This window comes from Syzygium oleosum, unplaced genomic scaffold, assembly GCF_021117445.2.
Source record: "Syzygium oleosum isolate NSW1041296 unplaced genomic scaffold, Sole_v2.1 Sole_v2.13, whole genome shotgun sequence".
In the NCBI taxonomy this organism is placed as follows: domain Eukaryota; kingdom Viridiplantae; phylum Streptophyta; class Magnoliopsida; order Myrtales; family Myrtaceae; genus Syzygium; species Syzygium oleosum.
In genome coordinates, this window is record NW_026607497.1 from 4,411,622 (window position 1) to 4,434,767 (window position 23,146).

General features: G+C 41.1%; 2 protein-coding genes across 2 annotated transcripts; both read left to right on the plus strand.

The window, feature by feature from the left end:
• Window positions 1–3,714: 3,714 nt before the first annotated feature.
• Window positions 3,715–11,665, plus strand: LOC115674995 (uncharacterized). The gene is made up of 14 exons (XM_030597550.2): window positions 3,715–4,034; window positions 4,187–4,257; window positions 4,674–4,880; window positions 5,606–5,703; window positions 5,797–5,987; window positions 6,128–6,303; window positions 6,965–7,309; window positions 7,391–7,455; window positions 7,874–7,922; window positions 8,035–8,170; window positions 8,884–8,968; window positions 9,240–9,309; window positions 10,544–10,681; window positions 11,193–11,665. The coding sequence occupies exons 1-14, from the start codon at window positions 3,926–3,928 to the stop codon at window positions 11,517–11,519; spliced, it is 2,067 nt and encodes a 688-aa protein (XP_030453410.1). The 5' UTR covers window positions 3,715–3,925; the 3' UTR covers window positions 11,520–11,665.
• A 2,377-nt stretch (window positions 11,666–14,042) lies between these two features.
• LOC130139735 (glycine-rich protein 5-like) lies at window positions 14,043–15,107 on the plus strand. The gene has a single exon (XM_056317359.1). The coding sequence runs from the start codon at window positions 14,377–14,379 to the stop codon at window positions 14,890–14,892; it is 516 nt and encodes a 171-aa protein (XP_056173334.1). The 5' UTR covers window positions 14,043–14,376; the 3' UTR covers window positions 14,893–15,107.
• Window positions 15,108–23,146: the final 8,039 nt, after the last annotated feature.

A 23,146-nucleotide genomic window follows, 5' to 3' on the forward strand; every position in this document is an offset into this window, starting at 1 on the left:
GCCTTCCCGCTGAGTTTAAATAGGAGAGTTATCTCTCCCCCGCTGGTTTAAATAGGAATATATTAAAAACATATATAAAATTGGCCGTGTTTTTTTTCTTTTTTAATATTAATCATTAGAATGTCGTAACGCCGCTACTTTCGATTGGGTCAAATTCAATTCCAACGGGGACTCTAAAGACAACCCGAGCTTGGCTTTGGTAGATTGGCTTCTTTGCGATGTATCGAGCACTTGGTTTGTTGGCTTCGTGCAAATTAGGGGAGTTTGCTTTTCGCTCGAAGCGAAACCATGGATTACTTTTTTGGGTCCGGTCTATTTAGGCATTTCCAAGCTTATTTGTGGAGGTGAATTCGCAAGCGGCCATTTCCCTTCTTCAAAACCAGCTTCCTCTCTCACTTTGGAGACGAATTGGGAAACTGTCATAATATTTTCAAAAGGTCAAAGTTGCACTCGCTTTAGGAAAAGGAAAACTCATGTGCAGATTGGTCAGTAAATTAGGTCATTTTAAATGACACTCTAGTCTAAGATAGACCACTTAGGGGTTTTCTTCCTTTGTCCATGCGAGATCAAATTGGATCGAGTTTTATTAGAAGAGTGGCAATGTAACATTTGAGCTTTTGCCCTATTTTTTTACCAAAAAATAAAAAATAAATATAAACACTTTTTTGGTTTAACACTAAGACAAAATGCATTGCTCGTTTTATTAACGAACGATCTCTCGGTCATATGTACAATTAGCGATTTCATAAAGAATTTTGTAAGGTCAATAACTTGCAGCCATTCGAGCTAAAATTAGCAATTCGATACACAATCAGTAACTCGAGAATCAGAAAACATTATTCATGAGCATATAAGGCTATTGTCCGGTCCGTTTCGAGATCGGATTTCTCAACGAGCGGGACTCGTAACACTAGATATTTCACATTTATATCGATTCTAGGCATTTCCGGTTTCATTGGGCAACGAGGTGAACCAAACGAGGTGTGCAAGCATCCGAATTTGTAACCTTTCAATTTTCATTTTGGCAAACACAAAAAGTCACCGCTAACGAACGAGAACAAAAGGAGATCGACGTCCTTAGCGTATTCGCCGTGCTCTTCCTTCTTCGGGCACTCCGCTAATTCCGCGCTATATCCTTGGACATGGACAAGGTAGTAGAGCACATCACTTGCACATTTTCGTATGCTCCAAACAAAAGGCTCCAAACACTTCGACTTCTCTCTTGCACCATCCTCGCCGCATCATGCCATTTCAACATGCGACCCTAAAAATTTCCAGACAAGATAGTGACACAAATAATCTATGAAATATGTATCAATGTGCAATATGATTTCTGAACTTTTAATTTATTCGATGTAGTTTATGAACTATAATGTGCAATGTTTAATTTAGTCCCTGAGTTATAATGCCTCAGTTTTCGGATTTCTCTTAGTCAGGAACAACATTTCCATATAATTTAGGGACTAAATTGAATATGTACCAAAAATTCAATTTAATTCCCAAACTATATAAAAATGTTCAATGTTATCCCTGAACTTGAATTAATGTAATGACATCATTGAATATATATCAGAAATTTATGGACTACATAGAACAAATTAAAAGTTCATGGACCATATTACATATTGAGTTACAATTCATGGACTATTGTACATATTTGGCCAAAGTTCATGAATTATTTATGTCATTTTCCTTTCTCATGTGGATACTTCTCAAAGCATGGCCCTTGAAGTTTTGAGCAAGGACACGTTAACAGATTAGATGAATCCGTTGTGCTCGAGTCCACGTGATCGATAGGCCAATTTTGAAGTATACGCTCACATTCCCACCAACATTTAAGGATCCGTTTGTTAATAGGAAAACTATTTTCGAGAAATTTTTTTCTGACTTTCAAGTGTTTGGATAACGGAAAACTAATCAATTTACGGAAACGTTCTCCATGGACTGAGCAAATGAAAATAAACCATTTTTCTTGAAAAATGATTTCCCTAAACCACCAAACAAATGAAAATTAACCATTTTTCTTGAAAAATGATTTCTATGGAAAATATTTTCTCTCATTATGAAGGTTTCAGTGAAGGAAAACTGGTTCCAATAAATTGTTTTCTGAATTTTTTGGTGTTTGGATGACGAAAAAAAACTGAATGATCTACCCATGAGCCAAAAATAATAAGTTTAAAATCGAGGGAAAACGACTTCCCTTCTAACAAGAAGGAAATCACTTTCCTTAAATCACCAAATAAATAAAAACTAACTATTTTCAACGAAAATGATTTTAATGGACAATATTTTCCTTAATCGTGAACTTTTCAGTGAAACAAATATATCCTGAAAATGATCGCCTGAATAATCAGCTAATGAAAAATATGTTTATTGCTTATGTGTAAATATTTTCGTTGAGGATGATAATATTTTTCGTTCATCCATTTTTGTAAGCGATTATTTTTAAGAAATATTTTTTAAATTATTTATTTTTCACGAAATAAACAATCTTACTGTACAAATAAGTAGAAGAATCATAATAAATGCACAGTTATTTTTCTGCCAGTTAATAAATGAAGCAACAAGCAATAAAACGGAAAGTTTTACAATTTCAATCGAATATTCAGTCAGCTCCATCTCAAATTCGCAGCTGAGTCCAACACTTTTAAAGATAGACGTTATCGAATCGAATCGAATCATCTATACTTCTTCCGTTTTTTTTTTTAAAATCTTTTTATGGGCATCGAATTAAGCATTTTGTACATCTAGACTCAATATAAACGAGTGATCCCGCAAATTTAATAGGAAAAACAACAATTTTCGAAGCATTTTTTTTTTCCATTTGAGAATCGTTATATTTTTATATTGCAACAAATATGCTTAGAGCATCCGTTCATATGATTTAAACTCTACCTTTGTTATCTATGACCATAAAAAAATGGTTAATACCATGAAAAACTATAACTGGTACATACAAAAAATCCAAAACTGGTAGAACCGTGACAAATTTACCCAATGATAGTTTCCGGCAAATTTCACCATCAAATTACTAAGTTATATCTGTTTGGGGTTTTACCCTCCGTTTGTTACATGTGTACGAGTTTCTGATTTTTTGTGATATTAATCCAATTTAATGGAAACTAACGGAGGATAATTTTGTCGCAAGGGTACTGGTTTGGAGTTTTTTGTGGTAAAAAAATTAGTTCTGGATAATTTCATCACATGTGTTCCAGTTCAGGATTTTTTGTGGTTAAAAAATTAGTTCGGGTAAATTTATTACGGGTGTACCTGTTTGTGATTTTTCGTGGTATCAACACCGAGAAAAACATGGTAGCAAAATAAGAGTTGGCCAAAAAAATTAGTTCGGGGTTTTTGTGGTTAAAAAATTAGCTCGAGTAAATTGTTCACGAATGTACCTGTTTGAGATTTTTTGTGGTATCGACACCGAGAAAAACATGGTAGCAAAATAAGAGTAATTAATCACTGTAATGAGCTTTCGTAATTAATCAGGCATTCACGCCATTAGCTTTCGTCCCGTCATGAGCTATAGAAATTTAGACTCGCGCCGCACGGAAACGCGTCATCCCACCAATCGAATCACGTCGATTAAAAAACAAAAGCTAACAAAAGAAAAGAACACACTATAAAATAAAATAAAAAAAAACGACACACCAATAAATCATTTTTTATTTAAAAAAATAAATTTTGAAATCCTCTCTCTCTCTCTCTTCCTCAATACACACTTCCCTGGTTTCTCCCTTCGTCTCTCTCTCTCGTTACTCGACTTTCTCTCTCTACGAGCAGCAGCAGCAGTCAGCTACAAACATGCCTGCATTCCCGTCCCCGATTTAGCGACGCCGCGATCGTCGCCGCACGAAGGAGGAGGAGGTGGAGGAGGCAGCCGGAATCCTCGCTCCCTCCCTCCCTCCCTCCGCCGCCGGATATGGAGGCGCCTTCCTTCGTCTCCAAAGCGAGGACCGCCTTCCATTCCGCGGCGGCCAAAGCGGAGCGCGTGCTCGCGGACATCAAATCCGACCTCAAGCACGACCGAGGTCCCCCTAATCTCGTCCGCTCCTTTCTCGCGCGCCCGCTGATCTCCATTTTCGCGCTCGTCCGCTAGTTTAGGATTCGTTTCAAGATTAGATTTTGACCGTATTTAACCCGGCGTGTTTTTTTCTCTTCGGTTTTTTGTGTGTTGGAGCAGATGGCGATAGGAAATCGCCCGCGAGTTTGTCGACGGAAGATGAATCTCCGGGTGACTCGGCAGAGTCAAAGGTACTTGAAATTCGATTGACTTGTTGCTCGATTATGGTTTCCTTGTCGGACCCTTGTTCCGGTTTGACTTGCGTGTTGATCGAGCGGAATCGTAAGATAGAGCTGTTCGGGCGCCGAACGATACGTACATTCTGCGATATCTTGCTTGGGTGCTGCGAAAATGGAGAGACCGTGTATGAGATGGACTGAATTGAAAATGAATGGTTCTATATTCCGATGATGTTAGGCCTCGAATTCGATGTCTGTTTCGGGTGCCCGGAATGGAGGGGAGGCTTTTCACTTGGCACTCGAGATGCCTGATTTTCCAATTCCACGACGAGCATGATGTGTTGAAAAAAATGTTTCCTTTTCTTGTGTTATCACTGGCGCATCTTTTTTATTTTGATTCTTTGTTTGTTGTGAATTTGATCACTCAGGCATACCATGAGTCAAAGAACTTGAGGTGGAAACCGCCACCGATAACGTTGGGGACAAAGCAGGAGTGGCAGGACAGATTGAGAAACATAAGAATAGGGAGAAAAGGAGCCGATGACACTGAGAAATCTGAGAACTCCAAGATGTCCTTTCCAATTTTCAACGAAAATCTGTACATAGTGAACGAGAAGAACGATGCTGAATCAAGGGTGAGAGTTTATTATTATATTTTTTTGTGCTTTAACTCTTTTGCATTCTCAAATGTTTATTTTGTCCATGTGTTATAGCAATCAAGTTTGATGACCCACTGGTTAAATTCATTGGTTGCAACTAGCACGTATCACCATCACTCATAGACATCTAAGAAGTCATCGATGCGATTTCAGAAGCAACTCGCTTATATGGGTAAAGATGTTGCATCAGATCCTTGAAGGGCCAATAGAAATTGTCGATGAGAATCTGGGAAAGCAGATTGACCAATCTTAAGCTCTGTTTTTGTTGTCTAAGCATCTATTATAACACTAGCGAAATTTTTTGGGGGAAAAAGAATTGACCAGTTAAGCTTTTGTTATATCTCAATTATCAATAGTTCATAGAGAATTGAGATAGTCCTCACTTCTTGGCATAATCATCAGAGGAGAAGCCAACTGCCTGCTCACAATATGTTCACCACAACTTCTTATTGCAGTCGAGAGAAAATCATGTACTCCAATCTCTCTTTGGCTTCTCATATCGTACTGTCTGTTGCAATAATGCCTCGAGCTGTTCTGTTTGTGTGAAAATCAGAAATTGCTGCAAATAGTTGATAGCGATGATGACAATTAATATCTTTTTCTTCGGCAGAAGACGAGCTATTCGTATAGTGAGGACTCCAAGGTTTAAGATGACAAGTCTATGGTTTTTCTGTCTAATTTGGATGAAAAATGTCTTATAGGGTTCAGAGTTTATATCCACACTGGACGGTCTAATTGCTGGTAACACAGAGAAAATTCCTCGGTCACCAGTTATCAAGCAACTGGCTGTGGCTGTGGAGTAAGTCTTTATTATCTACTAAATAGCCGTTATAACTGTTTCAGCTCTATATAATTCTTCTTTCACTTAAACAACCTTGGAGACTTTTTGCAGGAATGGGAAGAAATTTAGCTCAATGAAAGATTTTCTGGCAACAAACAAAGGCTCTTCTCCTATCAAGGAAAGGGCAGGATTAAGTCTCTCTGCTGTAAAATCGCTTGTGCTTCGTGAAAAGGAAGAAAACATATCTGAGTTTCCAGATGAAGTGAAGATCTATTCTTTGATTAGCTTGCTGTTTAACGCAGGTAGATCAATAATCGGATAATCAAATTTATTAGTCCATGAAATATTACTTTTCCAATATAAACAATTTCCTGTTTCTTTTTTAAAAATTATCCTACGATGATCTTTCACTTCTATTGTAATATCTGCAAGATATTTGCAGAGGGAAATTTTCTTGGAAGAAAGATCAGTTTTAGTTCAGACACTACTGCTGCAACATTGCCAAGAGATATTCATGCTGCTCCACCTGAAAGTTTTTTTGCTAAACTTTCCGAAATCATTGGAAGCTGTAAAACAATGAGGGATATGGCTTTATTTTGGTGCAGGGTTGTTGCTGAGGTAAGGCTGGCCGGGATCATGCAATTGTATAAACGAGATTCCATTTTATAGAATGCATTCTTTGATAATTGTAAAATGTACTCTTTATCTTGAAAATTTGAGGCTCATTGATGCTGAAAATATATTGTCTAGATAAAAGGATGTTTCCTATGGCTTTAAAATAAGCCACCAAAAACCCTAAACTATGCCCACCGTGACACATTTACCCTAAACTTTTTTTTCCGTGATACCAAAAATCCCAAACTTGTACCTGTGTGACACGTCTACCCTAAAATTTTTTCTTGTTACATAAAAAACCCCAAACTTGTACCATTGTGACACATTTACCCTCCATCTAGGTTCCGTCAGATGATTTTTCAGTCAAAACAACACCGTTTTCATTTCACTTAAGCCACGTGAGTATCATGTCAGCAACATTTGCTTTCCGGCTATAGGATTATTCATATATCTTTGAAATTATCAGTCTATTACATTACATGAATTTTACACTATGAAATGGGCTGGAAATTTGCCTCACTCAAATATTACAAAGCATTTTTTTCTATTTCCTGACAATTTTTCTTAGTATGCTGATTTTCAGTTTTCATTATCTCAAGATGGAAAAGTCGTGCATCAGTGCCATCTTTCATCTGTAGCTGATGATGTTCATTTTCAAATTCAGCTGCGCAGAAGCTGGTATGAGGAGCAACATATAGCTGGCATTCCGGCGGACCAGAGTCCGGATCTTAAGTGCTGTCTTTTATATCAGCAGCTGCAGGTCATCAACTGTTGCATATCCCGCAAACGGCGCCACATGGTTACTTCTGAATCATTAGACACCACAATAAGGGAGGCCGGTTCACAAACTGAAAAATCCAATGTGCCTGCAAATACAGTTTCGGACAGCCCTGCTTTGTATGCAAGATTAAACACACGGGAGCTTGTTCTGCGTCTGGGGGCAGATCACCCGCGTGATGATCTATGCATGTTGGAAACCGGTGAACCTGTGTACTCTCCTGTGACCCAGGTTTGTAGTGTTTTAGTTCTGCTGAATACGGATCGTTTTCCTTCAATCAAAACCAATCCTGTGTGCTTTGTTTACATGCAGGAAGTTCCTTTACTTACGGAAGATCTCATCAAAGAAACAGAAGAATTCATACTTCGGACAGGGAGGTAAGTAGTAACGAGAACAGACTTTTTTTTTTCCTCTTGCAGATATAAGTTACTCGAAAAGGCCAATTTTGCTCTTTCCTAAGTTTGTTTGTGCTTATGGTTGTTGGGTTAATTCTCCATTGTAGTCTGTGAAACTGTTCGCTTTTGTGCTAGGTCAGTTTTGTGTTACCATTTACTGGGTCACAAGATGCACAAGATTACACATTTATCTTGTTAGGTTACTAGAAATGTTTGACTGATTGAGGAGATATCTTCTTGGGCAACACGTCTGCATTTAATTCTTGACTTGATGACTACAATTACTACCTTCGCTTAGGATTTAAGAAATAAATAGCTACTTTTAATTGTTGTTACCTTACGAATGATGAACGATCAATTCCTATATATTGACAATTTGTAATTTACATTGTCTAATCAGTGTTGGTGCTGGCTGCTCTCAACTGCTCTCTGACATGCAAGCTTTCAAGGTTATGATGACAAAATATTCCTCATGTTATGGATGTGCCAGTTGCTTTTGTCAATAGATTCTATGATCTTTTACTTTCCTGTTGAATCGAGTCTGTTTCTCTCTTGCATTAGGCTGCTAATCCTGGTTGCATTCTAGAAGATTTTGTAAGATGGCATTCTCCTCCAGACTGGACCGAATCTGACCTAGGATATGAGGATGAGAATGCATCAACAAAAGGCCAATTAAGCAGTCGAATGCAAAAGGAAGGTAAAACCATTTTGCTGGGGTCATCTTTAACCCAATGTCCAAACTTGCATCAATGCAAAGAGGAAATCAAATGTTCAGCTACTTCAGGAAAAGCTTCTTCACACATTTTTTTGTCTCATACCCATTTTCTGCTGTTATATAGTCATTTAGTCAAACCTGAACATGCAAGCTGTGGTTATACCTGGATTCAGAGGGAAGCTAGTCAAGTAATAGTAAGAGCTTTGGAGCTCAAGCCTGTACATAGGGTTATCAATTTACTAAAAATCCTTGGTTGAAAGAGTCACAGCTTTTAATGGACAGTCGCACTAGTGGAGTCTATTCGTAATGATGTCCTTCTCTTTTATCGGTCATTGTCATTGCGTGTCCTTAAATATTATAATAGCTGTTACAGTTCCTAAATCCCATATCATGAAGGTAAAAACTGAATATTTCAACTGTTGAACTCTTAGTCACATAACCACTTGGGGGTTGCCCCAGTGGCCACCCTTCCCACTTGGGAAGGGAGAGGTGGGGAGCTAGATTCCCCACCTTTTAAGGGGGGATGTATGAGTGAGGCAGCAGGGTTTCGATACTTGCGCACAACACATAGCACACACAGTAGCTTTTAAAATAGAAATAGGATAGAACCAAACAAAAAAAAAAAACCTCTTAGTCACGTGCTGTCATTTTGTGGAGCCTTGAATTCTAATGACAAAGTCATTCCTTGGTGTTAGGTAATTTGTGGCGTGAACTATGGGAAACAGCAAAACCAGTTCCAGCAGTCAAGCAAGCGCCTCTATACGACGAGGATTTGGCAGTGTATGTTGAAATATTTACTGATAAGAACCCTGTCTTCTCTTCTGAAATTGTATCTCTCTGAAAAGAAAATATAGTTGATTTAGAAATGGATTTTTATTCCTCATAAGAATAATACTGATTAGAATCAGGGACCAAGTTTCATCTCAACTGGGGAATACTTCGTTTGTTGTAACACTCTCTAAAAAAAAGAGTTTCTTTTGCTAAGAACGGGAAGATTGAAATCGAATAGGTATGCTAATTCCTCATCCTCAAATCCTGGTGTCTTGGACAGGGAAGGAATTCTGGATTTCTTTGAGGACATTCCGCCTATCGAGCTGTTTGAACAACTCTTTGTTTCCTTGGTAAGCTTTTCTGGTTATAATTTTTGTCGTTACACTGGTAATATTAGTGCCTCCAATTTATTTAAGAGTTTATTATTTTTATCTGCAATTATTCATAATAAGTATCTTAAAAATTACAGCAGTCATCCAAAAGTATAAACATCATCAAGAAATCCAAATTTTCACAATTGAGGCATTCAGGGAAACATTTATGGCAGAATTTTTTTTCATCAATTGTCACTACACTGAGGCCTGTTTTGTTTAGATATTAAAATTTATGGAGTAGAAACATTTGCTGTTGTATATATATATTTTTTTTTTGAGAGAGATGACGTTTCTCCAATGAACTGGTAACAGTCATATTTGGTCAAAGATTACCACCATCCGAGTTTCGTCTGTTAAGCTTGGGATACAATGACTTAATGAAGTATAATTATGCTATTTATGATGTTCTTGATAAGTAACTGTTTATTGAAGAATCACCTCCATGACTGAAGGTGACCTATGACAAGCTGACGTTTTTGTTGAAAATTTCTGAATTAGTATCGATTGCAGAGATAATACGGGAGAGGAAATAGTAATTGAACCTAAGATCTCTGGGATATCGGTAGACCACCACCAGTCTAACTCCAACTTCTATATTTTACCATGAGTTGTCAGAAAATTTGAAAAATCTTGTTTTTGGAATGATGTGACAAATTTTAACTTTTCCTTGTTAGAGAGTAGTCTAAAACAATATAAGAAGCATTTGAAGATATGAGAAATCACGGTCTCTTTGCAGGCTTTTTTCATTGACTTTGGTAGAAATCACCTAGGAGTTACCTTCAAATGGTATTGGCTTCGAGATAAACGTATTTTTTACACTCTCCAATCTAAAGTTATTAGTCTTTTGGGCACTTAATTATTGAATGGACATGTTTATCCATTGTGTTGTCAATATAGAAAATCTTTTGCATTTCTGGACGATGCCTCCGCCTAAATTCTGCTTTGTCAACATTAATTTATTAGACTGGACGTGAGGTCATGATTTAAATTTTTGGAAACTATAGTCTCTTCAATTATTTCAGGCAACAATGAGATTTAGAATATCGCGTACACATTAAAGCTAATATCGGGATGCTGTTTTATCACGAGGCATCATTTTGCCCAGTTTTAGGCATTTGTCATTGGTTCCTGTATTTTCTCTGAGAGATGAGATAATGAATCGATATGGATATCTTATGTGGTGCAAACATTGTTATCTTTTGGATTTTAGATTGCAGTGGGGTTTGTGATTGCCGAGGCTTCACTTTCAGCAGATCCTAATTTCTCAAAGCTGTTTTATGAGTGCAAAGATTATGTAACTTCCACTTGTCAAAAAAGCATCAGGGAGAAAGTCGATGATCTTTGGCAGGTAAGAGTCGAGGACTATTCTGATGGTATCATGCAGTTGCTGAAATAGGTTGGTAGATTACCAGAGCATTTATATATTCTGACTTGATGATCCTAAGATGGTGCGTGCATTTCTCGATCTCTATTTGAGGTTTTCCTAATGCGTGTCTTTCTGGGGAGTATTTGGAGGCAAGTGGTATTGAGCGAGCCTCTCAAACCAATGCATGTATTCAAGGCATATTTTCTTGAAGGAGTATCTAGCCTTTTCATACGGTCAATGATATCCGGGATAGATATCAGACGTTAGGGTATATAGGCCAAGCTTCTCATATCCTACAGGATGATCTCATTTCCTTGACTTCCTTAGGTAGCTCGCTACATACGTTTCTGCGTGCGCATGCGAACAGTTTATGAATTTTAGTCGTCAATGCCTTTAGTTGTCGATTTAATTTTTGTTACCTGGTGTATGGATGGGCTTTGTGTTGGACAGTTTGCTAGATAGCCATCACTCATGAGCCTATTTTCTTCCTTAGGTATATGAAACAGTGGAGATGATGCTGCTCAAACCCGAGGAAGCTTTAAAAATGATGCAGCCTCCGGAAGATGCAAGCACCACACCAGGTGAGCCAAGGCGCCGGTTCAAGAGACTGAGTCACATCTTCGGTGGCAAGGACAGACAAATAAAAGAGCAAGAAACGAAGAACCAGAAGAATGCGGAAGATAACCCGTCTCGTCAATCATTCGCCAGTTTCTTCGATAGCAAGTCGTCCTTATTTTCGCGGAAGCCTCCGAAGCCTGGAAGCGCATCCCTGGCCGAAAAGCCTCCATGTCCAGACGAAAATGATTGGACGATTGTGTAAATATCTTTATACCCTTTTCTTTTTTGTGTTTTCGCACCCCTTAATTTACGGGGTTGTTTATTACATCGTTTAGTTGATAAATGTAAATTATCTCGAATACCTAGCCAAGGATCTTCATTAGAAAGAAGCATCGATTTTTTCTACCATTAAGATTCGCACTGCAATTGAAAAGAGCAGTTCGCCTGAGAGTTAAAGTTCGTCCTTGCCCTAACTTCATTCTGACGATCTCTAAATCAATCGGTGTTACTCCACGAAGAACAAAAAGGTTTACTGTTGAATAATTTTTCCAAATAATCAAGCAAATGTTTTTAAAAAAATATTCTTTAATTTATATATTTTTTGCGAAATAAACGCATATTAATTGACATGCCTCCTACCTGTATGCCAAGGGGGAGATTCAGTGATCCTGAAGTTTATTAGATCACGTTTAACTTTTGTATTTGCCTGTACATGTAGCCCAGTATTAATGAGGCGTGGAGAGTTCAGCAATCCGTCTTCATCACTCCCTAAATTAAAGTTATCGAAGGGCCCATTTCTCTGACTTACAAAGCAATATTCATTTCTTTAAATCAAAAAATAAAAGGGAAATTGCAATTTATGGAGCTACCACAACTCGTATTTTAGACTTGAATTTGCAGGAAATGCGACTACTCGGTCAACAACAATAAATCGCGAACGGCTTTTTAACCCTCTTCACTGATGATATCTCGTGGGGTTGTCTCCAAATCTTGCTTGTACAATAATAGGAGATATTGAATGTCGCTTCTAAAATAATGTGTACATTGAATCGGGAGCCCCAAAATACATCTCACCAAATTCTAGCTTAGGACAATAATATTTGATCCTTAGACCCTGTAATACTCAGTATATTGTTAGCCTGTCGTGACGTAATAAAGCCACCTAAAATTAATTTTTCATCCCCTTAGTTAAACGGCGCTTACCGGCCTATAAGCTACCAATCAAGCTTGCTATATGTAGTCGCGTTCAATTACTTTTATGCGTAAAATAATTTTAAGAACATAAATATTTTCAATTAGCTGCCTTGATTGAGAATTTTAGGGTTAATACCACAAAAAAACCTGAACTGGTATATTTGTGACAAATTTACCTCAAACTAATTTTTAACCAATAAAATCTCCAAACGGGTACACTTGTGACAAATTTATCTTTTAATAGTTTCCGTTAAATTTTACCGTTAAATTGCTATATTTGATGGCACGTGGCAGTCGATGGATGTACCGGTTTAGGAGTTTTACCCTCCGTTACCAGTTTGTGATTTTTCGAGATATTAATATGATTTAACGTAAACAAATGGAGGGCAAATTTGTCACAAATATACTAGTTTGAAATTTTTGGTAATCACTTTTGGGTAAATTTATCATAAGTCTACCAGTTTGGGGTTTATCGTGATATTAACCCAGAATTTTAATATGCTCTCTATCCACCGACATGGAATTAAGGATGTCACGTGATTGTCAAAGTAGTAAACTTGCTTCAAAGATAATCTTACTGGGTCTCATTCATCTTGTTTTTATATATCACCTTTTTGCTTGTAGCTAGAAATTTTGTCATGTCATCAAGAGGGCAATTATATACAACTCGATTTATTTTTTATTTACGGGTACGGGCACATAACTACAAATTTTGAGTAGTTCGCATGCAGTATTAGATTGGAAATCCCTTAGTACCTCAATCTACTACGCCGAACTTGAGGATTTTATTATTTACTCTTAATGTACATTTTCCATGAAAAGACTTCATAGCAAATTCATTCTACACCAGTACTGAGGGAAAATTATTAAAAATGTCATAAACCGATTATACTTGTACCAATTCAGTAATAAACCGTTCAATTTGACCAATTTGATCACAAACTTTTACACAATTTACCAATTGAGTCTTTTCAACCAATTTTGACCGAAATTCGTTGACGTGGACGCCAGTCGTTTTACATGGCATAGCTGGTGTTGATGTGGCCTAGATCTGGCGAAGGCCTTCGCAGCCAGCAACCCTTGCTGGCTACAAAGAAAAAAAAAGCAAAGAAAATAAAATATTTTATAAATTTGCAAAAATTGTCTACGTCAATGCTAATTGTGCCACATAGGACAACTGACATCCACGTCGGCGATTTCCGACCAAAATTGGCATGAAGGACTCAATTGGTAAATTGTCAAAATGTTTATGCTAAATTGGTCAAATTGAAAAGTTTAGGACTGAATTGGCATAAGTGAAATAGGTTTATGATTTTTTTGATAATTTTCCCCTAGTACTGATGATGATTGAGAATTAGACACAGTCTGAATTTTCATATGGCCTCGAACTTTGGTTGTATTAGGAACCTGCAATTGTTTTCTAATGAAAAGGACAAACGGACTTTACGTAGGTAAATCTCGGACCCATGATATTTGCCACGGTGCTATAAATTTAAGTTATGAGTCATTATTTCCTTTATCTCGCTGTCTTGAAATAGAGAGAGAGAGAGAGAGAGAGAGAGAGAGAGAGAGAGAGAGAGAGAAGAGAGCCCTAAAGATGCAGATGAATACAGCTCAATTCCATGCAACGTCGAATCAAAAGTCCATGCAAATTGAGCTTCGGTCTTCCATGTCAGAAGCAAGTGGGCACATGCACTAAAGAGTAAGGCCTTTTCTTTTCTTCTTTTTCAAAGGCATACGGTTGGAGAGTGCATTTAAGTGCCTCAACACGGTTTTTCAGATGAGAAGATGGGCCAAATTTACGAACCCTTCTCAATCTTTAGACTCATGCCCACTCCTACATAAACCCCCCTATCGTCCCTCGACTTCTCACCAAACAAATCAAGATCTCTCAAAGAATTTGCTTAAACAACTTCACATTGAAGATGATCACTTCCAAGTTGCTTGTTTTTGTGCTTCTCGGTGCTCTAGTTTGCACCTCTGGCCACTCTAGGGTGCTTTTGGGTGAGAAGGCGTCCTTTGAGGAGGAGAAAAACTTCTTCCGCCAACCCGGATATGGCGGCGGCCTGGGTGGTGGAGGGGGCGGTGGCCTTGGAGGCGGTGGCGGAGGAGGATTGGGTGGCGGTGCTGGTGCTGGTGCTGGCTATGGTGGAGGAGCTGGTGCGGGTGGGGGACTTGGCGGCGGTGGCGGTCTAGGGGGAGGTGGTGGAGGAGGTTATGGAGGCGGTGGTGGGGGAGGATTAGGTGGTGGTTATGGTGGGGGAGCCGGTGGTGGATATGGTGGTGGGGCCGGTGCTGGCGGTGGGATAGGTGGTGGAGCTGGAGGAGGCGGTGGTGGAGGGTTTGGTGGCGGCGGCGGCGGCGGGCTTGGAGGCGGAGCTGGAGGAGGGTTTGGTGGAGGAGCTGGTGCTGGTGGAGGAGCTGGTGCTGGATTCCCTTGAAGATTGAGAACCAAATATAAAGATGTGTCTTTCCAAATGATTACTCAATGTTTTGCTTATCTAATGCTTAAAATGTTAAGGCAAGTGCGGCCAGATTGAAGAGTGCCTTGGTCTCTTTTGCACCTAAAATTTGATTGTATGTCTCAATAAGCTTTTTCCAGCAAATCAACGTACAAGACATGCATTTCGTAGTAATCATATGTTTAGATTATGCAGATTGCTCTCTCTCTCTTGCATAAAATTTTGTTGGCGGACTCGTTCGTGTGCATTCATAAATCTAGTATCTTTCTTTTTCTTTTGTTAGGATGCTAAAATATAGCCTATAGGTCGGTTGATGTAGTTCGACAAGCAACTGGTTCAGATGTATGTTGTCACGTCACGAGTTCGATTCCATCTATTTGCTGCATACTACGCCAATCCCTTGTGAGCCACCTGCATGGTTGGAGCCTGATCTTACATTAGTTCTGACCTGGGAAGGTGTTCATGGACCTCGAAAAAATTATTGAGCAAAGTTCGGATACCCCTCGTCATGTTTTGGCATCAGGATCGCAACAATGTACTAATTATCATACATCATACGTACGAAAGAAAGAAACAATAGTTCGGCAAAGTGGTTAAAGGTTCAATCTCAGAGGCATTCTTATCATTTGGTAGATCTAAGTCCATGGCCTATTTTGGGTTTGTTGCGACCGAACTCCCGAGCCCTTTTTTTGAACATGTGTAAAAAAGGAGAGGCTCGCCTGGTACGTGCTAAGTCTAGGTTCAGGACTTAACTCGGGCTCTCCCAAGCCCATACCATATCGCGACTTAGGGTTTAAGTATTTAACATGCAAGTGGTTTATACCAAGGAGTCGCCACTAATCGATTTGAGATGGGCCGATTAGAAACCCAAATAGGGTGATGGAAGAATCACCCTATTCCTGCGAACCAGAGATTAACTGAATTCGGGGACTTGGTTACACTAGTTGGATAACTAATGCCCTTTCGATACCTTTTTACCCTGTTCATTTCTGAAAACAGTTGTCAGGCAATTTGGATTGATTTTAGAACCTTTCTCCTAACATGTGAGGTGATCAAGCGAGTGCATAACCAGAAACGATTAGCAGTCAAAAACACAACAATTCTTGCAGCCTAAGCCTAAGGTTCTAACCTTAACTAAGTCAGATGACATTTAAAACACAACAACTCATGAAATTAAATTTTTTTAATTTTCTTTTTTTAAAATAAAATAAAATAAAATAAAAATATAATATTAACCGGGTCGGGTCGGATCCGAGCCAGGTCGGAACCGACCCGGGTCAACGGATCCGACCCAGGGCGTTGACTCGGGTCGGATCGGCTGATCTGGGTCGGGCATCGGAATCAGATCCGGTCAGGACCGACCCGGATCCGTGAAACCGACCCGAATCGACTGATTCGGATCGGGTAATCGGATCCGATTCGGATCTGACCGATCCGAGCCAATGAACCGGCCGGTTCGACCGGTCTTCGCGCCTCAGACGTCGAGGGGCCACTGACCGGACGAAATTCCGGCTATTCACCGGCTGTTTCATCCGACCAGTGACATTAATCTCTTCAGGACATCAAGCTGAAGAGAACCCAGCACCTGGTCGCCGGAAAACCGATCGGAACGGTCGCCGGCCGAGCTTCGACCAGGGCTCGTTTGAGCCCAAAAGTCGGTCGGAGTTTGGCCGGCGGACCCAGGTCGTAATTTGATCTTACCCGGCTTCCAGTGGTCAGCCCAGAGCTTCCCCAGGGTCACGCAGCCTCCGGTCAGCCTCGACATCACCGACCAGAGCTCAAACAAAACGAGCCTCTATTGGGCATTTTATCGAACAGGTGGGGGGCGCGGCAAAAATCAAGGGATCTCGACCTCCTCCGGCGACTCGGTCGGCTCCGACAACCACGGCTCGTCTCCAACAGTGAGTGAGGGCCAGGAACGACGTCGGTATGGGCCGGAATTCGCGCGAAACGGCCGGAGCGAGTCCCGGCCAAACCGAGGCAAAAAACAGGGGAAAACAGGGGAGCTTCTCGGCAGAGGGGGGCTCACCGGTCGACGGCGCGTCTGGATGGCTTCCAGCAGGTCTGGCGGCGTCGACGACCGCTGCTGGTTCTTCTTTAGCTCCGGCGGACTCTCGGCTCCCTCTCTCTCTCTATTCTCTATCTGTTCTCTCTCTCTCTCTCTCTCTCTCTCTCTCTCTCTCTCTCTCTCTCTCTCGGTTTTTCTCTCAAAAATGGCCGACCCACTCCTCTTCTCTCTTTCTCTCGTCTTTTATGGTCGCAGTACGAGCACGGCGGTCGCCGGAAGAGCTCTCAGTCTCTCAGTCTCGCTCAATCTCTCTCTTTCTCTCCCGGCTTCTCTCTGCTTTGTTTCTTTCGTAAAACGGCCGACCGAGCCTCTCTCTCTCTCTCTCTCTCTCTCTCTCTCTCTCCGGCTTTTATAGGTAGCGACGACGCATCTTTCTACCTCTCTGCGTCGGTGTGACGACGGCCTGCACCGGCCTACGCCACCCCACGACTTTCATGGCCATTTGCAGGCCGGTGCAGAGCAGAGCAGGGGAACAGGGAGCCGAGAGGGAGGAGGGGATAAGGGAAGCCAGGAAAATGGGAAGGACGGGACTTGCCTTAATGGCCAGTCCTTGTGGCGTCCTACCCCGGCCCTGCTCTGGCCGGATAGGGACGGCGAGGGGTGGCGCCGCCGTGCGTCACGCTGCCGTCGGGAACAGGGGAGAACAAGGGCAACGAGAGAGACCATGGACGGGGGAAGATGGAAGGAGAAGGGCTGGGCCGGGTCAGGCCCAGCCGCGCGCGGGGGGAAAAGAAAGAAAGAAAAGCGGACTGGGCCCGCGTGGAGGGGGAAGAAAAGAAGAAGAAAGAAGAGTGGGCGGGGGCCCATGCGGGGAAGGAAAGGAAAAAAGAAAAGGGCCGGGTCGGCCCGACCCCGACCCGGCCAGACTAGTTTTTTTTTTTTTTTTTGAAATTTTTTTTAAAACTTTAATAGGCCCTATTAGTGCAAATGTACCTAATTTCTATATGCAATGCATTTAAATAGAAATATTTTTTTAAGGAATTAAAGAAAATTAATTCCTAAATTTTGTGTAATTAATTTTGGGCAAATAAAAAATAGGTGTCAACAGCTGCCCCTCTTTGAAGGTGAGCTCGCAGAGGTTGAGCTTGTAGATGTTACATTCAAAGATAAAATGACACCTAAATTTGGCCTATGCATGCTCAATGAATGTTATTTTTGGCGAGACTGGAGTCTCATTTTTATGATGCGATATAAGATGATGCATGCTAAAGCAAATAAAAACATGCCTGGGGCTATTTACCTTGCCGAAGGGTAAAGTAATTCCAAATAGTTGATATTGTGTGTCGAGGACCCGAACTTGTCTTCGGTCGCCTTGACGGGAAAAATGGTTTGTCTAGGACCCGAACCTTTCTTCGGTCGCCTTGACGGGGATTGATGGTTTGCCTAGTGGGTCCTCGCCAGCAGGTCTTGGAGAGACTCAAACGATAAGCACCTGGGGGTCCTCGCCCGAGGATTTGATATGAACAGGGGGTCAGTCCCATGCTCAAAGGGTGAACAACGGGGTCAATCCGATGTTCAAAGGGTGAACAATGGGGTCAATCCGATATTCAAAGGGTGAACAACGGGGTCAATCCGATGTTCAGTTGGTGAACAACCGGGTCAATCCGATGTTCAGATGGTGAACAACGGGGTCAATCCGATGTTCAGAGGGTGAACAAAGGGGTCAATCCAATGTTCGATTGGTGAACAACGGGATCAATCCGATATTCAGAGGGTGAACAACGAGGTCAATCCGATGTTCAGAGGGTGAACAACGGGGTCAATCCGATGTTCAGTTGGTGAACAACGGGGTCAATCCGATATTCAGAGGGTAAACAAAGGGGTCAATCCAATGTTCGATTGGTGAACAACGGGGTCAATCCGATGTTCAGAGGGTGAACAACGGGGTCAATCCGATGTTCAATTGGTGAACAACGGGGTCAATCCGATGTTCAATTGGTGAACAACGGGGTCAATCCGATGTTCAATTGGTGAACAACGGGGTCAATCCGATGTTCAGTTGGTGAACAACGGGGTCAATCCGATGTTTAGAGGGTGAACAACGGGGTCAATCCGATGTTCAGTTGGTGAACAATGTTCAATTGGTGAACAACGGGGTCAATTCGATGTTCAGAGGGTGAACAACGGGGTCAATCCGATGTTCAGAGGGTGATCAGAGGGGTCAATTCGATGTTCAGAGGGTGAACAACGGGGTCAATCCGATGTTCAGTTTGTGAACAACGGGGTCAGTCCGATGTTCAGAGGGTGAACAACGGGGTCAATCCGATGTTCAGAGGGTGAACAACGGGGTCAATCCGATGTTCAGTTGGTGAACAACGGGGTCAATCCGATGTTCAGAGGGTGAACAACGGGGTCAATCCGATGTTCAGAGGGTGAATAACGAGGTCAATCCGATGTTTAGAGGGTGAACAAAGGGGTCAATCCAATATTCAAAGGGTACCATAACAATTGTAGGTACATGATTTTTTTGAACCGGGCATGGGTAGAATATACTTACCTGGGCACGTTCCTGCCTCTTAAGGGCGTGTCTCCTGTCAGATAAGTTTTTGTGCAAAGACATATGCATTCATCGGAGAAATAGACAACTAAGGCTATTTCAGAATATCATATGAAATATCTTGACCAGCTAGTCAAGATGCTTTTCTTTTTTCAAAGGAACACCTTGTTTACCTTCTGGGTAGTTTGAAAAGAATTTTGATGAAATATCTGGGATTTCTTACCCGGAGGTTTGATGGTTCATCTGCTGAATACCCGACCTTTTTCGGGGCATCTCTCTTGGGATGATAATGAGGGCTTTTCCAGTGCCCGAATTTTCATGTTCTATCACTGGGGATTAGAACTCTGAGCTGCAAAAGCATGCTGTGTCAATTCCACTTGGGGAATAGAAATTTTTTTTTTGTGACATCTTTGGAGACGCTCCAAAGGTCATATGTTCTTTGAGTCTTTGAGGATATTTTACCTGTCAAAGAGGGTTAGCGCAACATGCATGCATTCATCAAGGATAGACAAGCTATGCTATTCCAGAATGCGCATTTGAAAGTTCATGCATGATGATTTTGCCATGTTTGCATCACCAAACATCCACCGAGGGTCAATTAAGACAATTTTCGCTTGGGAGGTGGACTTTTCGAGATGCTGAACGAGGGATCCTCAGTCAGAAAGGAATTTCCACTTGCTCTCATTGAAAAGGGCTATTTGTCCCGTTCATTAATGCGGGAACATCGAAAACACTCAATCTGACTGTTATCACATCTGCAAGGGTCTGAGTTTTCTCGCAAGCGGTACGACGCTGCCAATCTGAGAGGTCTTCTTCAGGGTCGTAATGTAGACTTAGTCAATGGCTTAACGAAGGAGACTGTCCGAGTCAAGGCCATGAAAGAAAATATTCTGCAATCATCTCCGGGTTTACAAGTCAAGAACCCTGCAAAACGAGATAGAAATAGTCTTGCTCGCACTTCCTCGAGCGTTGTTTATAAACATTTGAAATTCCACGTTAAATCAAGTGCCCTAGTCAGAAGAGACTTCATGAGGGATGTAACGTGGGCTCAGTTCACAGGTTGAGAAACAAAAGGATCGTTAGGCTAAAAAATGTGTGTAAGGGTGAAAGTTGGTGATCATCTTGGCGTTGTCACCTGTCTTTTCTTCACTGTCAGGATCCTCTTGGACAATTTCCTGGAGTAATTTGGCGCCTTGGCTTCTTGAACTTTTGTCCAATAATTGCAAATTTGCTTGGGCATACAAATTCCTTTACAGTCGGAATTTACTTTTTGATTGCTTTTTGTTTGTGGGCATTGGCCTTGCTTTTACTAGGCACACTGCTTTTTCATGCCCCTAGTTTTCAGCATTTTTTGCTGTTCTTCTAGTGTTGTCAGGACTAGCCTAAACAAGTTTGAACAGAACAATATTATTAGGCTCTTGAAGTCTTCATCTTCATTTGGTACTTTGGACCATGACGCTCAAACTGTGGTGACTTTTGCCTTGCCCCGGTGTGAGGGATGATCACCAACTGGGTTCGTACGAAATGAAATCGCCGGCTCAATTGGGCTAGCAAGGGATATAAGTGTATGGGATAGAAGAAGAACTGCTCTTCGTCATCCTAGGGCACTCAAATTATCGTGAGAGTTCATCTGCAATAATAACACTCAAAGATTAATGCAAGTGAGAGCAAGAAAATTTCTATTCGTCTTTTCACCTTGTGCGAGCTGTTGTGGCTGATGATCATAGAAAATTTTAGATATTACAAACTCCTCATCCTTCTTGTCTTGCTCAGTTCCTAGGTGAAAACATCACTGTTATCAATAAGATGTTGGCATTTTGAACAGGCTTTAGTTTGTTGCTTCTCTCTTGACAAAGCCCTCTTAGCCTCGACTGTTCAGCTGTCGATGGTGTGCTTGTCTTGGAGGATCCTGTCGAGGACCGCCGGATCCGTGAAGACGACGAGGCCGAAGCCACAGGGGCGGTGACCGAAAGGGAGGGATGCTCTTCTTGCTCCCTCTGAATTTGAATCCTCCCTGTGATGCCGATTTACCTCAAGCTGCCCCAATGTAGGGTGGTTCTTGACAGGGGTAATTTAAAAGAAACCTCCGAGTGTATGGGCTCAAATGGTCAAGCAAAGGATTAATGGTAGTGTATGGGGCAGAGAAATGAACTGCCTCTCGTCATTTTGGCTACCGTAACTTATGCGAGAAATCCCTTCACCTTGTGGAAATGACACCTTTTCGCTTATCTTACAAGAGTTTGGTATGTGAGAATGTGTATAGACTAAGGATTGCCTCTCATCATCCTGACACACATCGTTCAATACATCGGAGCATTTTGACACTATTCATCGACTTGTCAAGATTTTCACAGGGAATTGGTGAATTAAACAGGTAAAATTACCATGCAAAATTCCTTCCAAAAGACATACAATGCACTTGGGGGAAGGTTAAGCATTTATCTGCTTTAACATGTTTCCTCTTTCTTTGTTTTTTTGTACTCTTATAAGAGAATTTTTTTAGAGAAAGAGATACTTGCCTATGCTACAACAGTAGGGCAAACCTGCAAGATAATAAGAAAGACCGTGTTAATGAACGGCTCTTTGAGGGACAGGAATTGGGAATGATACAACATTACCCTTCGTGATTCCCCTCATTTGAGATTAAATTGACAACTCCTTGAGTTTTCTCGGATGTTGATAATTCCCTTCTGACAAAAACATGAGCTTATGTTAGAAATGAGATAATTGAGGGTAAATTGAGAACGATACAAATTACCCTTCTTCCATTTTGCCTTCAAAGCTAGCAGAGTCTTTTCTCCTCTTTACTTTGTTCAGCCTTCTTTGTCTCAGTCTGCTCCTCCATACTCTTGGTCACGAAGCTCGAATGAAATCCTCTATAATTAGGGGTGCTTCCAAATAGAGGGTTCTATTGTCAGCGCATGCTGTGTCAATGCGGTTCCAGCATGTTGAGGAGTTTCTCGTGAATGCTCCGATTCCTGACTGCACAGGCATGTGCAATTGCTTGCGTGGGGAACTTCGCAACAAAGCTAATCTCTGCTTTAAAGGTCTTTGACGGACATGGACGTGACTACCATCGAGACTTCCGTGCGAAACCCTTTCTGGTTAGACTTGCTACCATGAGTGTTCTTTACTCAATTTTGTCCTATGTAAAAGGAAAAGATATGTCATTTCTATGCTAAAGTGGATGAACTTTAGGAACGAAATACACCCTTTTTTATGGACTGGGGGATTGCATGCCCCCTAGTCTACTCTTCCAATTAAGCACTTCTTCGTCATGTTTCATTCCAGAGGTCCCAACATTGGTGCTCTATCCGGCTTGCTAGCACGTCAGAGTCTAACATGTTCCCCATTTCATTATCTGCAAAAGAAAAGGGATGGAATGTCATTTCCAAAATTTGTTAAGGAATAAGACATACCTTTTTCTTTCAAAAGGGGTAATGATCAGTCCATGATTTAGTCCAGTATTGCGTCTGTCTATCATGTATTTTCTTTATTTGCAAAAAATAGGGGAAGCAAAAAAAAGGTTTTTATTTATATATTCATTACAAACGGCGTCCCCGGGGTTCGAACCCCGGTCGCCTCGGACCACCTTCACTCCCGGGTACCACCAGGCCGAAGCGCTGGTAGTGTTATCGGGGTGCGTTTTTTTTTTATTTATACACAAT